Source organism: Xiphophorus hellerii, chromosome 7 (genome assembly GCF_003331165.1).
Source record: "Xiphophorus hellerii strain 12219 chromosome 7, Xiphophorus_hellerii-4.1, whole genome shotgun sequence".
NCBI classification, from domain to species: domain Eukaryota; kingdom Metazoa; phylum Chordata; class Actinopteri; order Cyprinodontiformes; family Poeciliidae; genus Xiphophorus; species Xiphophorus hellerii.
This window is the reverse complement of record NC_045678.1, coordinates 11,122,681-11,136,644: the sequence shown is the minus strand read 5'-3', so window position 1 is coordinate 11,136,644 and position 13,964 is coordinate 11,122,681. Positions and strand designations below refer to the sequence as shown.

The 13,964-nt window shown below is 41.1% G+C and overlaps 3 protein-coding genes across 3 annotated transcripts; 1 reads left to right on the top strand and 2 right to left on the bottom strand.

The window, feature by feature from the left end:
- Window positions 1-162: 162 nt before the first annotated feature.
- cln5 (CLN5 lysosomal BMP synthase) lies at window positions 163-3,574 on the bottom strand. Its single transcript, XM_032568778.1, has 4 exons — window positions 3,355-3,574; window positions 2,172-2,346; window positions 1,701-1,926; window positions 163-972 (listed from the first exon to the last, which is right to left on the bottom strand). The coding sequence occupies exons 1-4, from the start codon at window positions 3,456-3,458 to the stop codon at window positions 485-487; spliced, it is 993 nt and encodes a 330-aa protein (XP_032424669.1). The 5' UTR covers window positions 3,459-3,574; the 3' UTR covers window positions 163-484.
- A 942-nt stretch (window positions 3,575-4,516) lies between these two features.
- On the top strand, window positions 4,517-7,841 carry LOC116723572 (glutamine amidotransferase-like class 1 domain-containing protein 3A, mitochondrial). The gene is made up of 4 exons (XM_032568599.1): window positions 4,517-4,751; window positions 6,050-6,221; window positions 6,347-6,545; window positions 7,382-7,841. The coding sequence occupies exons 1-4, from the start codon at window positions 4,554-4,556 to the stop codon at window positions 7,575-7,577; spliced, it is 765 nt and encodes a 254-aa protein (XP_032424490.1). The 5' UTR covers window positions 4,517-4,553; the 3' UTR covers window positions 7,578-7,841.
- Window positions 7,842-7,966: 125 nt separating this feature from the next.
- acod1 (aconitate decarboxylase 1) lies at window positions 7,967-12,345 on the bottom strand. The gene is made up of 5 exons (XM_032568598.1): window positions 12,191-12,345; window positions 11,849-12,010; window positions 11,591-11,680; window positions 11,161-11,360; window positions 7,967-9,365 (listed from the first exon to the last, which is right to left on the bottom strand). The coding sequence occupies exons 1-5, from the start codon at window positions 12,200-12,202 to the stop codon at window positions 8,405-8,407; spliced, it is 1,425 nt and encodes a 474-aa protein (XP_032424489.1). The 5' UTR covers window positions 12,203-12,345; the 3' UTR covers window positions 7,967-8,404.
- Between the last annotated feature and the right edge of the window lie 1,619 nt (window positions 12,346-13,964).

Genomic DNA, 13,964 nt, shown 5'->3' with positions numbered 1-13,964 from the left:
TGTTATGGATGCCAAAGCAATGCTACTAGTTGCAAAAAATACTTGCAAAATGTTGGTTGGAATAAATCTTAGAAGTAGATTTCTTTTAAGGACCTCAGCACATTTTTATCAGGTATGCCTGGTACGTCAGATGTAACTCAGGCCATTTTTGTTTAAATCAGATCTTTTAACTTTTTTTTTATTTGCCTGTCTGTGAGGCATGAAAGTTTACATTTATGGCATCTCTATAAATATAGCAAACGAGTTAGATCAGGTTTGGTTTAAACAATGTTTCCACCTAGTGGTCAGATAAGGATCATCCACAGCAAATATTTTAAAAGGTGAAATCAGACCAGCCTGCTTCCTGCAGAGAAGGGAAAGTGTTACTGTGTTAAAACAAAACAACCAACTCAGCATGAAAGTTAGCAAGTGCTGGCAGGACTAGTCATGAATTTTAAACTTAAAAAACAGAAATAAAAACATTTTGAAGTGTACACGCTGGTTGTTAAGGCAAAGGGACCTCTTCATACGTAATCTGCACGTATGGATGTTTCATTGGCAGGTGCCAGTACTCAAAGTTGTAGTACAGGTAGAAGCTCTTGTCCAGCACAACCTCCTTGTAAGCCTCCAGGAGGCTGAAAGCGAGGTCGAAGATTGACTGGTGCGGCCTGAACGGGTGGTAAAACTGCCGGATGTCCGTCGCGAGGTTTTTCAGCGCCGGCTGCCCGAATATGGCGCTGTCGTTGCCCAGGTACCTGGGCTCTCCGCTGTACAGATAGATCTTGGTGTAGTTGGTCTGCGAGCGGCTGGACAGCTTGGCTCCCAGCTCGGTCAGCTTCTTGTACGTGCGATGGACGAACTGGGAACAGTCGTACGACTCGAACCACACCGTTGCGTTCGGACTGGGGTCAGAGCGAACGGTCCAGGTCTCGTAGTAGATCCCGGTCTCGTTGTCGTCCTGGACCCACTGGGCCATCGCGTTGAACTGACTCCCTGCAGGACAAAAAGTAGGGTTTAGGAAAAGTAAGTGCTGATAATGGTGGAAGAACTCTATTATGTTCATCGACGTTACAGCGATGTGAAAGACTGTGTACCGCTTTAGAGATTTCTTCTGCTTTTGCCTTCACGTGTTTTACTGTAGATTATCAACCAAATTTTAATATCAGACAAAGATAACCTGAGTAAATGCTAAACTATGTTCTCTAAGAATAATTTAGATATATTTTTAGAAAAGGCCGTTGAAATCTACATGTGAATATATACCTACCCCACATAAATAATGAACTCACTGTGATTTACCACATTTTCTATTCAATTTCAGTCATCACAACCATCATAGATGGAACTCTTCTAACATGAAGTAGACTAACGACTGTCAAACAGCAGTCACACCCAGATCTAAAAGGAATTTGAAAACAAGTAATAAACAAAGTCATTGACATCTCTCATTTCTAAGCCTTTGGTGATAAAGTGAAACATTAACCACCACCTCAAGTTTGCTCAGGTTTTATTTGATATGATGTAAAATTTGATATTCGTTTGACACGTTTACGATCGATTGAAAAGCAAAAACCGAAGAGATCTGTCTGTAACCTTTTTTTTTTTTCTTTCTGAGAACTGCATTTATTTCTGGGCGATGGGAGGTGCAGCTGCAGCCTTGGGGCAGTCACAAACGCAGATCGCCAACAGGTCTTTCCACAAACAAAGTCGTAAAATATCACCTGTCACTTCTCCTATTTTCTCCAGGGTCCCGTTCTGCAACCAGTGCAGGTCATCGATGCCTTCGAAGAAGCAGGCAGCTCCCTGGTTGCACCAGAAGGGGGCGAACATCTCCGGCCGGAGGTGAGGGAACGTGCAGTTGCCCAGCTGGAAAAGCTCGTACCACTCCATGGTGTAGTTGGCCCCAGTCTTCAGGCTGCTGAAGCCGATGGCATCGTGCATGATGTGCTGAAAGACGCAACACAGAAACTTTGGCTTGAGAAGACACGGGGGAGGAAAGTTGTGCAGCTGCGTTTCTTTTAATACTGTCAAACGCAGCTGCACCTCAGCTTCCACAATGCTGCTATTTCGGATCGTTTCGAAAGTACGAGAGTGAAATACAGAGTTCTTTCGTACCAATTCAGACGTTACATCAACTGAAAGCTGCAGAGAGAAATATCTGAAATAGAAATATCAAAGATCGACGCACTTACAAACTTCCCCAGGACATCTCCGTATTTGAACTCCCACACAGGCGTCTGCAGCCGGTAGACAGAGATGACGTCGCTGTCTCGTACGGAGGGAAAGCGTCCATCGCGGTCTCCGGTGGGGCAGAAGGGGTAGAGAGCTTCGCAGTACGAGTCCGCAGGAGGTCGCTGGTCAAAGCGCCTGATGAGAACAGAAGGAATGAGGAACGGAGAGTCATAATCACGTCACTTTGGATCCATTTAACAGCAACCTCTACAGCTACCAAAATAATAAGCAAACTTCAAATGAAATGAGATTTTTTTTTTTTACACACTTTCAGGGGCCAACAATGTCACAGTTTTAGATCTCCTTCTGTAAATGATCTCAAGATTTCTAAATAAAAAAAAGTCAGCTCTAAGAACTGAAATTACCAATTCAATTTTTTTGCTACCTTGTTGTGCTTTGACACAAAAAAACCACAAAATTCAACTTGTAGAATTTGTATTTTTGTGTGATAAACCAAAACAAAGTGGTGATTACCTAGGAATAAAGAGGAAAAATATTTCAGCATCTTAAACTATTAAAAATCTTTCACTTTGTGAAACCTCCTTTCATTAAAGTCTTTTTGGGTTATGTCTCTAAAAGGTTTGCACATCTAGAGATTGAAGTTTTTGCCAATTCTCTTTTGGAAATTAACCCAAGTTCTCTCAGACTGGATGGAGAACATTCATTTTCAAGTTGTATGTAGATCTGGACTTTGACTAGGTCATTCTAGCACATGATCTAAAACCTTCCCACTATGCTCTGGGTGTCTGTTTAGTGTTGCCGCCCTGGGAAACGACCTCTGCTCCAATTGTGTATTGGGGAGTAAACTCTTTTTTTTACTGTACGACACTAAATATTACTGATGCAAACGTTTTATAATTCTATTTGCTGGAAATTCTACACTTTAATCTAATACCGGCAATTTAAGCAGACATTAGTTTCACTCAGTTCCTTAAAGTGACACAAAGTAGAATCACGTTGAAAACAGATGAATAAATCAATGCAGCTGAACTAAAGCAAGTTTTCACCAAAAGTTACATTCGTGACTCAGCCCAGCTTCGGCATTTTTGCTGCAGCTAACATCAAATTTAAGCGAATGCAAAACAAAGACGCACTTCTTTCTCCCCGCCGTCCAATCGGTCATATGATGAGCTGACTGCATACCTGTAGGGAACAGGCCACTGCTGTGGTCCGTCAGCCCGCAACTGAGCAACAGCATGCAGGGAAAGGAGCAGCTTCACGCACACGGAGACCTCCCTGCGGGACATGCCGCAGCCGGGACAGACAAACCTAAAATAAGGAGAAAGTTAAGGTGATTGTTTTCACATGATTCTTCCTCTCTGAGCCGACTTCCTCTTTCACGGGGTCACGTGGGTTTGTTGATGCGACGTAATCACGTGACGTCACTGAAACGGGAGAAGAAAATAAACTTCGTTGATTGTTCAGGATTTTCTAACTTAGCTCCCACCTCTGGTGACGTGGGAGAAAATAAATAAAAAAAATAAAAATTGACTTAATAACTCGTGGGAAATCGTGACCTAGACTTAATAATATTAATTATCATCATTAATGGAATCCGTTTCGAGCTTCCTAGCAAAACGCTTCTTCTAAGCCTGAAGGGCTCCGTACTAAAACCTTATACAAATTTTAACAACTAAAAAAAGATAGATTACCTTATTATATTTTTAAAAAAAAAATACGTATGGAAAAAAGAACAAGAGATATATTTTAGTCTTTTGTTTGTAGTTTGGGATTTTATCTTTTTTTTTTTACCCCCTATTATTTAAAAATACCTTAAAATATATTTTTTGTTTGCTCACACCTTTTTAGAACTCGACATTGCTGGTATATAAGTAATTATAATCCTTCTGATTAGGTGTGAAGCTGATTTAAAGATTGAAGCTTTAAAAGTAAAAACCGAACGAAAAAAAAAACTTTTTTTTTCCTGCAGCGAATAAAAATAGTTTTTCTGGTGGAGGTTTTAGTTTGAAATCGCACAATACCAAAACGTAATTAATGCTAGTTTATTTTAATATTTTCATGTAAATGTCAAGAAAAACCTTTTTTTAAACTTAATTCAAAATTGTATTCGCTGCACAATTCAACTGTATTTTATTACACATTATGTAAAGTAAAAATATAACTTATTTTAGTGCTTGCTTATATAAAAAAAAAATCAAAAACTGTGTTTAGATAAAGCAAAAAAAAAAAATTATGCTTTTTGGATATTTTCTCAAACGTACCGTGGTGACGCTCCTGTTCAAACACACGAGGGCGCTAATGAGTTAACGTGCCCGAAATCCATCTCACGCCCCCTATAAATCCACAGAAGAGGAAGCGGTGTTAGAAAGGGGCCGTCCGACATGCTGCTCAGCCTTCTCCAGCACACTGGTCGCAGCTTGCTGACTCTCAGGACGCTCCAGACTCTGAATAAAAGCTTTTATTCCTCCCAGATGGCTAAACGCGTAGCTGTGGTGCTGGCGGGCTGCGGGGTTTATGATGGAAGTGAAATCCATGAGGCCTCGGCTGTTCTGGTCCATCTGAGCAGAGGAGGTGCCACTGTGAGTCTGCTTTATCTGCAGGGTCTGACCCCTTGTGTGGTTTGAGGTGTGAAGTTGGCGGTAGCATGAATTAGTCACTCTGCCATATTGAAGTCAATCAGAGGTTTTCATTAAGTCAGGATTACACAGAGTGCTGATAAGATCTGCGTGAAAGCGACCTGACCTCTATAACCTGTGCAGCAATACTTGGTGACATTAGGGAAGCTGAAGTTAGCTTCCGGTTCGGAGAACTAAAGCTAAAGAGCAATTTCCACTCGTTTTCACCAAAATGAAATTTAACTAGCTTTAAAAAAAATCTACAACAAATAAACTCTTTAAATTAGGACTAGATTATTCTCCACTAAAGGGAGAATCAATAAAACCCAGTTTGAAAGATTCTGCCGGCCCCCTCAAACATTGTTCCTGTCATTGTAGCTCAAAATGGAAATTTTCTCCAGGAGCAATTTTGCTCAAATTTTCAGTTAATCTTAAAGAGGTCCGTCTTGGAGGAAGGACTACTTTCTTAGTCTTTATTCTCACATATTGTTGTTGAAGTGAAGACACCACAGCTTCACTTCCTTTGGAGGAAGGCCAGACATGTGCAGCATCACAGCCTGGTTTGACAACTTAAGTGCTCAGGATCAAAATACTCTGCAATGCGTTGAGAGAACAGCTGAGAGGACCATAGGGTGTGCTCACCTCTCCAGTCCACTTAAAACTAGTTTTCTAATGGATTAAACAGTCAAATATTAATAATGTGGAGTAACATATAATATAACAGTAAAGAAGAGTTTAAATGTGCTCTACCATTTCTAATAAAGAGTGTTCAGGCAGAATTATGCCTGACGCTTGTCGATAAGCAAAAGCTAGGTTTTACTGAAACTTGATGCAAAGCATAGCTTCAAATTTTACTGTTTGCTCTTGTAGCTTTAAACATGCAAGTATATTTTTGACCCTGTGTAGATTGGAGAAAATAAACCCATTTTAAAACTTAATTTTACTGCATAATTATTCCATCTGGGAAAAAGAATGGTTTAAATCCATATTTAAAAGCCCAAAACACAAAATGTTTGCCATTCATGCATATTGCCGGCTTTCCTCTTTCTTCTGGGTGTTCCAGTCAACGATGCATTCACTGGCAGCTGGGACGTTAAAATGTCAGTCTTTAAAACAAGAAAATATAAAAAGCTCCTCAAGAAATCGGATATCCTTTTATTTTTTTCAAAATCTTAGTTTTACTCGCGTAAGTTTTCAGTTTGCGATGCTGGTTGTGTTCTGTTAATAAAAATTGCTTCCTCTGTGTTTTTCCTCGCTTGCAGGTGCAAATGTTTGCTCCCAACGTCGACCAGATGCACGTAGTCAATCACCTGAAAGGTGAACCTTCTGAGGAGAAGAGAAACGTTCTGGTGGAGAGCGCACGACTCGCCCGTGGGAATATCCAGGATCTGTCTAAGCTCAGTACCAAAGACCATGATGCCATCATATTCCCAGGTTTATTCACCACTGCTACGGCCTCCTTGATTGCAGTGCTTTCTTTCCCTCCCGACAGATGTTACTGTGGGCGGTGGAAGTGAAAGTTGTGCTGTAACTCCCTGTTTTTTTTTGTCCTTTCTGAGGTGGTTTTGGGGCGGCGAAGAACCTGTGCACGTGGGCAGTGCAGGGGAAGGACTGCTCCGTCAACGATGAGGTGAAGGCCGCTCTGCAGGCGTTCCACAGCGAAGGCAAGCCCATCGGCCTCTGCTGCATCTCGCCCGTCCTGGCAGCCAAGGTGCTCCCGGGCTGCGAGGTCACCGTCGGCATCGAGAAGGACAGCAAGTGAGTCTTAAACGCTCTGGACCGCGTACAAATCACTGGAATGAAGCAAATGCCTTTCCATTGGCCCTTAATCCCTAATGAAACTGCAGGTTTGCAAAAAAAAAAAATTCTGTCTCTTTTCTCATAACTACATATGAAAGAGAAATTGAGCAGTTCTCCTAACCCCAAGTTCCTCTGGACGTTCAGAACAGCGTAACTGCATGACCACTAGAGTTTTGGCAGGATGCCGATTCTTCACGTTGACAAGGAGGAAAGCATTTTCAGGGAACGTGCAAATGCTGCAGGGATGGTTTCACAATGTCGGGCAAATGATCATTTACAGTAATCAAGTTGTACTCATGGATCTCATGACGCACGCCATTTCATAGCAGTTTTTATCTCTGTGTGACAATGAAACTTAAACTTTCAAGACTTTAGAAGTGATCAAAACATCTGAGGTGAAGCTGGAGTCAAACTATAAAATATTCCTGATGAAAGAACAGACTAGAGGACCAAGAGGTTCCATTATGGAGGATCTTGAGTTTTTCTCTGCAGCATAGATACATTTTTTTCCCTCACTGAGCTAAAGTAAAAACTTTAACCATCCGACATTTTCTGCACACTGGAATGGTTAATCTCAGGCTTACAAGGTTCTGCTGTGCTAGTCCAGATGTAAGGATGGTCGTAATGACCAATCACTTCCACAGTTTGTTATGTTAAAGTACTTAGAACTTGTAAAAAGAAAAAAAATCTGGTATTTAGCTAAAAAAAAAAAAAGGAAAGGTTTGATCTGATTGTCTGACAATTAAACCGTCGCTTCACGCAGCAAGTAACTCTTATTTTTTTTCCCCGCTCAGGTATCCAGATACGGCGGGCACGGCCGAAGCCATCAACCAGCTGGGCTGCAAGCACGTCAGCAAGGGCGTCGGCGAGAGCCACGTGGACGAGAAGAACAAGCTGGTCACCACATGCGCCTTCATGTGCGACGCTCCTATCCACGAGATCTTTGACGGGATCGGATCCATGGTGCAGGGCGTCTTGAAGATGGCCTGAATCGGCAGAAGACCGCAGAATGTTGCTGTGTAGATTTGCCAATTTATTTTTGTAGACAGCTTGCTGAGTTGACGTCAAGGAGATTTAAACTCGATTAAAAACAGATGCTCTTGAAATGTTAGCTTTGTGGGGATAGTTCTGACATCTGCATCATGTTTGAAATTTTTGGTTCACAAAAAAAGGATTTATTTCATTGTATTCAAACACACTCATTGTTGATTAAATTTCTGAGGATCAATAAAGAAAACTTGCTTTGCAGTTCAATTTATTTCACCCAAATCACTCTGGCAACAAAAAAAATAAATTTTTACATTTTCTTACAAGATTATGGAATACAAATATGAAGAGGCAGCATTATGTGTTTTCCAGACATGTCATGGCATTTTAAAGTACAATCAAGTAACTCCTAGCTTCACTTAAAAAAAGATGTATATACAAAACATGACCTAAAAGAAATTCGACTTTGCAATTTAGCACCTTGAAATTGGGCCTCTGTCTCTTTAAGAAGCTCCTGCTCTTTCCAACACGTCGCATTTAGCATCACAAAATTCCTTCAACGATTTTACCAGCATCTCATCATATAGCAAGTAACTCCTTTTATTAGCTCAGTAGACGCTCAGTTTAGGTGTTTGCTAATTGCTGCTGTCTAGTCTGAAGGAGCTGAGCTGCTGGGTAGCAGGAGAGGGTGAGAAAGGCAGCGCTTATTTAGACCACAATCATTCATGAAACAAAATCTAAGCAACACTTCAGGTATGCTTTTGATGAGGGAATAACACTATAACATGACAAATATATTTTGCATAACACTGTCTCTTTAAATTACGCAGTCAGATCATTCCTGTGCTGTACACTTGCTCGAGTGTGTTACTGGTCATCCTCAGATACGAGCCCAAGACTGAGCACTCCGTCACCTTCTCAATGTTCCCAATCACATCAATCACTCCCTCCACTCCCTCCGTGCACAATACCGACGATGCATTAACTATGAACTTCTCCACCAGGTCCTCCTGACTCAGTGGCTTCCTCCAGTGGCCGTAAAAGGTATTGCATCTGGCTGTGCAGCTTTCCCCCTGAGCAGTCTCTATCTGGACCTCGCAGTACATCTTGTCGAAGCTGGGATGGTTGTCTGCCGGCGTCTTCACCTCAACTTTAGAAAGGAGCTCCTTCAGAGCGGGACGGTTAATTTGAGCTGCATCGAAGGAAGCCACCGTCACCTTGCCGTCCAGCAGGGCCGAGCAGGCATTGAACTGGAAGGAGTGCCTGGCCTGATGCTCCGTGGTGGGAAAGGGGCAGTTAATGTACTTGGACGGAGGCACTCTCAGGGTGACCCTTTGGATCTGGCTGAGGTCAAAGTTCCAGGCCGCCTCTTGGAGCTTCCCACGTGCTGCTAGAGCTGCGTCCACCAGCCAGTGCATGGCCAAGTGAGCAGGGATGCGCTTGAATGCCACATCCTGATCTTCCAGGATCCACCTGAAGGCACCAGAGGCACAATCTGGCATCGTGGAAGGGCTGTAGTCATTGTAGTAAACTCCCAAACCGACGTCCATGTCCAGCATGGAAGGGTTTCCCTCCAGTCCCATCTGTGCCAGCCAGGCAGCTTCTAAGCCTCTCCGAGCTGCGTTCCCTATGTGGAACGGCTTGGTTTGAGTGGCGGCGTTGGCCAAAGGCGCCCCGGCAGAGGAGGCTGCGATGGCCAGCGCGTGACTGCACTGAGAAGGAGACAGGCCGAGGAGTTTGGCTGAGGCCGCGGCGCTCCCCATCACTCCAACTACGCTGGGAGGGTGGAACCTGAGGATTCAAAACAAAGGGTCAAGTTAGAATATTTGTGGACAATAAAACAATTCCCTGTGCTCGTAAACCATAGAAACATCTTGAGAGAACAATACATCAAATAAAGTTAAATGCGAAAGTATTCAAAACCTTTAAACTTTTCATATTTTGTCATGTTGCAACTATAATACGATGCATTTTATCAGGATGGGCTAACACAAAGTAGTAGAAACATGCAGTTGTACCACATCAGCATGTCAAACCAAAGGTGAAACACCAGGCAAGAAGATTGTTGAAATAGTAAAGACAATCAGTTTAATAAGAAAGCGACAGGGAATTGTTTGCATGTCGCCATAAACCACACAGGATATGTAGCAATCGTGTGGTAAAAGGTGTTCGGGTCAGATGAGATGCTATTCTTCATCAGGAACATGGAAAACACCGAAAAAAAAGGTTGCAAAACACTCCAGACTAGGGTGAACTAGGATTCATCTCCCAGCAGAAGAACAACCTGAAACTCACAACCAGAGCATTTTAGATGAAAACACACTAATTTCTCCCTCCCTCTCTCTTTCTCTCTCTTTCTCTCTCTCTTTTTTAGAATGGCCACACCTAAATCCAAATGAGGAAACTTGAAAATGGATGTTGACAGAGCTTCTCCACCCAATCTGACTTAAATTGAGCCATTTTGCAAAAGAGGAGACAAAAGACTTGAATTTGTACCTATCTGCAGTAAAAGGGGGGGTTCCCAAACTTTTCCTTGCCCTCAAAACACATGAACCTCTGACCAGGGGCCCCCTTTGAAAATCCACAGACAATGCCACAAAATATATAAAGAAACAATAACTTTTAGAATGTTTTCTTTTCTCCTTCACTTAGCATAAATACCGCCTCATACATCTGATTTTAGAAGTTTATGAGTACTGTGGTGGAAAATTTTGTTAGCAGAAAATATCTAACTTTATTTCCAGATGATATAATATTTAATTACAGCCCCCTCTTTTGATTATAAAAAAATCTGTAATATGTTTTACTAACCACATGAAGTTTAATTTTATTTCCACAGTTCCTATGGTTATTAGCAGCACTGTCCTCCACAACAGGGCTGCTGGACAATTTCTATGGCCTTTTTTCTTGTCAGAAACTTTTCCATTTGTTGCTTGCTACGCCAGCTTGAGGAGCAAAGCAGGTCGATCAATTTGAATGGCACCCAATCAGAAACGAGCGTCAGAAATAACATTTAAATCAATTATTTTAACTTAAATTTGATTTTTCTTTTAATTATCGAAAAGCAAAACTAAAATTATGACGAAAATGTCAGTTAAAAAAGGTATTAGATTAAATTATTATTATTATCATTGCATTTCCCCCCCCCCTCTCCTTCCCTCCAACTTTCTGAGGCCACTATAGCACCCCCTGGCGGCCCCTACATTGTAAAACACTGGTCTAAAGTATATATTCAGGAAGGCTGAATAAAAATGCTATACTTCAGATTTTGAGTCATAAATCATCTTCCTTTCACTTTACATTAAAAGTTATTGCAACATGACAAAATAGGAAAAAATTCAAGGGTTACAAAAACTTTTGCAGTTTTGTAATCCCTGGTGAACAAAACTGTAATGTAATAATAATAAAAAAACTTCCTGCACTATTGATACACTTTTTATGACTCAGTTTTTTTTTAAATTTTTTATAACTGGATGGACAAGCCTTTTAAGGCTCAAATGTCTTCAAGGATTCGTCCACTTGCAACTGGGTGGGACTAATCTGAAAGTATACTTAATGGTTTTAGAAAATGTCAAATGTTTCCCACCTTTCGGGGATATTGTAAGCCTCCCTGGAGAATCTCATCAGCCTGCCTTGCACCTCGATGCCAACATTGAATGCCAGCAGCAAGTCCAGACCAGAAGGCCGGCTGGGCAGCGTCTCTGCCAGGGCCAGCAGAGCCGGCAGAACGGCTCCAGAAGGATGAGTCGCTGGATGCCAAGTGTCATCAAAGTCCATGGAGTGAACCTTGAGTCACAGGGGTCACCAAAGTTCAAAAGAGAGACAAATCATACAATGCACAAAATTTTGCAGGAGTGTTCGCATCTTGTCTGATAAACACACTTTTAATATGATTTTACCAACACAATAATACAAACCAGTTGCAAAAAGCTGTGGTTGGAGCGTGATAAAATGTGGAAAATATCGAGTTGGAGTGTTTACTTTCTATTATGGTGCATTTCTGCGTCGAAACTTACTGCGATGCCGTTGACGAGCGCGGCATAACAAGGAGGCAGCGTTATCTCTGATCTTCCCCAAATGCTGCTGCTGCGCTCCGATGTGAACAGCTGTAATCAGACCAATGCACGAAAAGTGATCTCTATTGAGCAGCAGCGCTCGTTTTCAGATTTTACTCAAAGCCTCAAAATCTCAGCATGAATGGGTCAAGTGAGGAAGAGCAGGAGTAAATGGAGCTGGTGTTAGGAAAACGGATGATTCGTTTCGTCTCGGGTTACCTGGCTGTACTTAAGAGCCTTGTTGAAGACAGCTGTCCGGGTTCCTAACAGCCCAACACCCAGGGTGTCCAGCATCATCCTTTTGCTCCTGTTAATCACACCATCTGTCAGCTGAGAGGCACCCAGGGCATGGATAGCAGCTCCAAAGCTCTCAGTAATACCCTGGAGAAGTGAAAACAAACAAACAAACAAGCAAACAAAAAAAAAAAACACAGCTGCTTGAGAACAAACAAGCTTAATGTGGAACAAATAGAGCAAAATACCAAAAAAAAAAGTTGAGAAAGTATTGCAGAGGAAACGCTGAGAAAATGTAAATCTGTAAGTATAAGAAATCTGCGATACCTTCCGCAGCATTGTTCGCACTCAGCCAGGCTCTGAATTGACAAAACCTCTAAGAGCCCTCGTCTTTTATAGTTAGCTCGCCCGCGTGAGGGCCGGTCGGCCAAATTTCCAAAGTGGCTACAATCCTCCCTTGATGAGAAGTGTGTACTTTCACAATGACTGGATGTTGCCTTATCCTCTTATTGATTCTGCTGACTGTTTGGGAAAATGTGCAGCTAGGTGTTATGCTTTTGTTTTATCATCTTCTTCAATGGCATGTTCAATTATAAATATAATAATATAACGCTTGGAGACAAGTCATGCGGTCCGGTGAATCTTGCAAGCCTGAGAACATCATCACTGCTGTCAAGTACGGGGGTGGCAGCATCATGTTGTGGGGGTGTTTGCTGAAGAAGAGACAACTTGGACTTCACGCATTAGATGGTATGACAAGGAAAGAACATTGTGAGGAAATATTGAAATAATGGGTAAAATATCAGCCAGGAAGTTGATATAAGTCTTCCAAATGGACAGTGACACTAATTAAACAACCAAATTAGTTACAAAATGGCTTAAGGACAACAAAGTCATCACAAAGTCCTAATCTCAGTCCTAGAGAATTTGTGGGAATATCTGAAATTACGTATTTGAGCAAAGCAGCCTGCAAATCTGACTCAGTTACACCAGTTCTGACTGAAGGAATGAATCAAAACTCCCAACAAAGTGTTGTGAAACTTTGTCTTTACGCAAGACATTTGACTTAAGTTATTCAGCATGAACGGACTAATACCAAATGAGGAAACATATGTAAACTTCTGAAAGTGAAAGAAGTAATAAAGTAAAAGTAAAAAAAAAAAAAAAAGATTCAATTTATTAGTCTGGCACTTAGTAAAAAGAAATAATATTATACATACAATTTCATATATTATTATATATCATAATCCCACATGGCCTAAAACAGGAACACTTTTGTGTGTCAGTGAGAAAGAGAAATATAAATGCAGTCATCCGTTTTCAGTTGTATCTAAATACATTAATTGTCTTTTCAACCTTTAAAAAAACATTTTATTCTTGCATGATTTTCTAGCATACCTGTAATGAAAACATTGTCAAATGTTTATTTCCGACTTTCATACAGAACTAATAGATTCAAAAAGAGCTACTTCACCTTCCGTACTGTCTCATAACCCGGAATAAAAAGACTTGTCTTTCGCAATATGTGTGTTTTTGAGACGGCAGACAATGGAAATTCAGTATTTTGAAATAGGAAGTTCTATACAGAAAAATTTGTCACGAGTCTAAACCAGTCAACCAACAGTCACCTGACAAAGATTGTTTGACTTCAAACAGCTACAGACGGAAATTGAGAAATTAGAAAAGCAGACAATTGCTCACAAAAAAGGACAATCTTAAAATTTTTTGTTATGTGACGTTAATGAATAGGGTGTATGAATATTTTCTGCACTCTGTGTAATTAACATCAAGCACAGGAAAATTACGCAACTTTAAAAATGACAAGTTATGGTTTCAAAACAGCAACACTCAGCCTCCTGTGAAGATTTCCAAGAAGTATTATTTATATTTTCTTTACTGGTATTATACTCTTGCTGAGTTGCAACGCAAGTACACCGCAACATTTTAAATTTTCTCATTTTAATTTTTCTTCTAAACATATTTTGTTTAAGGCTGGCTTTGTGGTTTCATTCTATCCCCATCTTTATACAAGAGTCCTAAATAGAATTTTTCACAATGACTAACCAAGGTCTGTTTAGATGATCATTTATTACCTTTATGC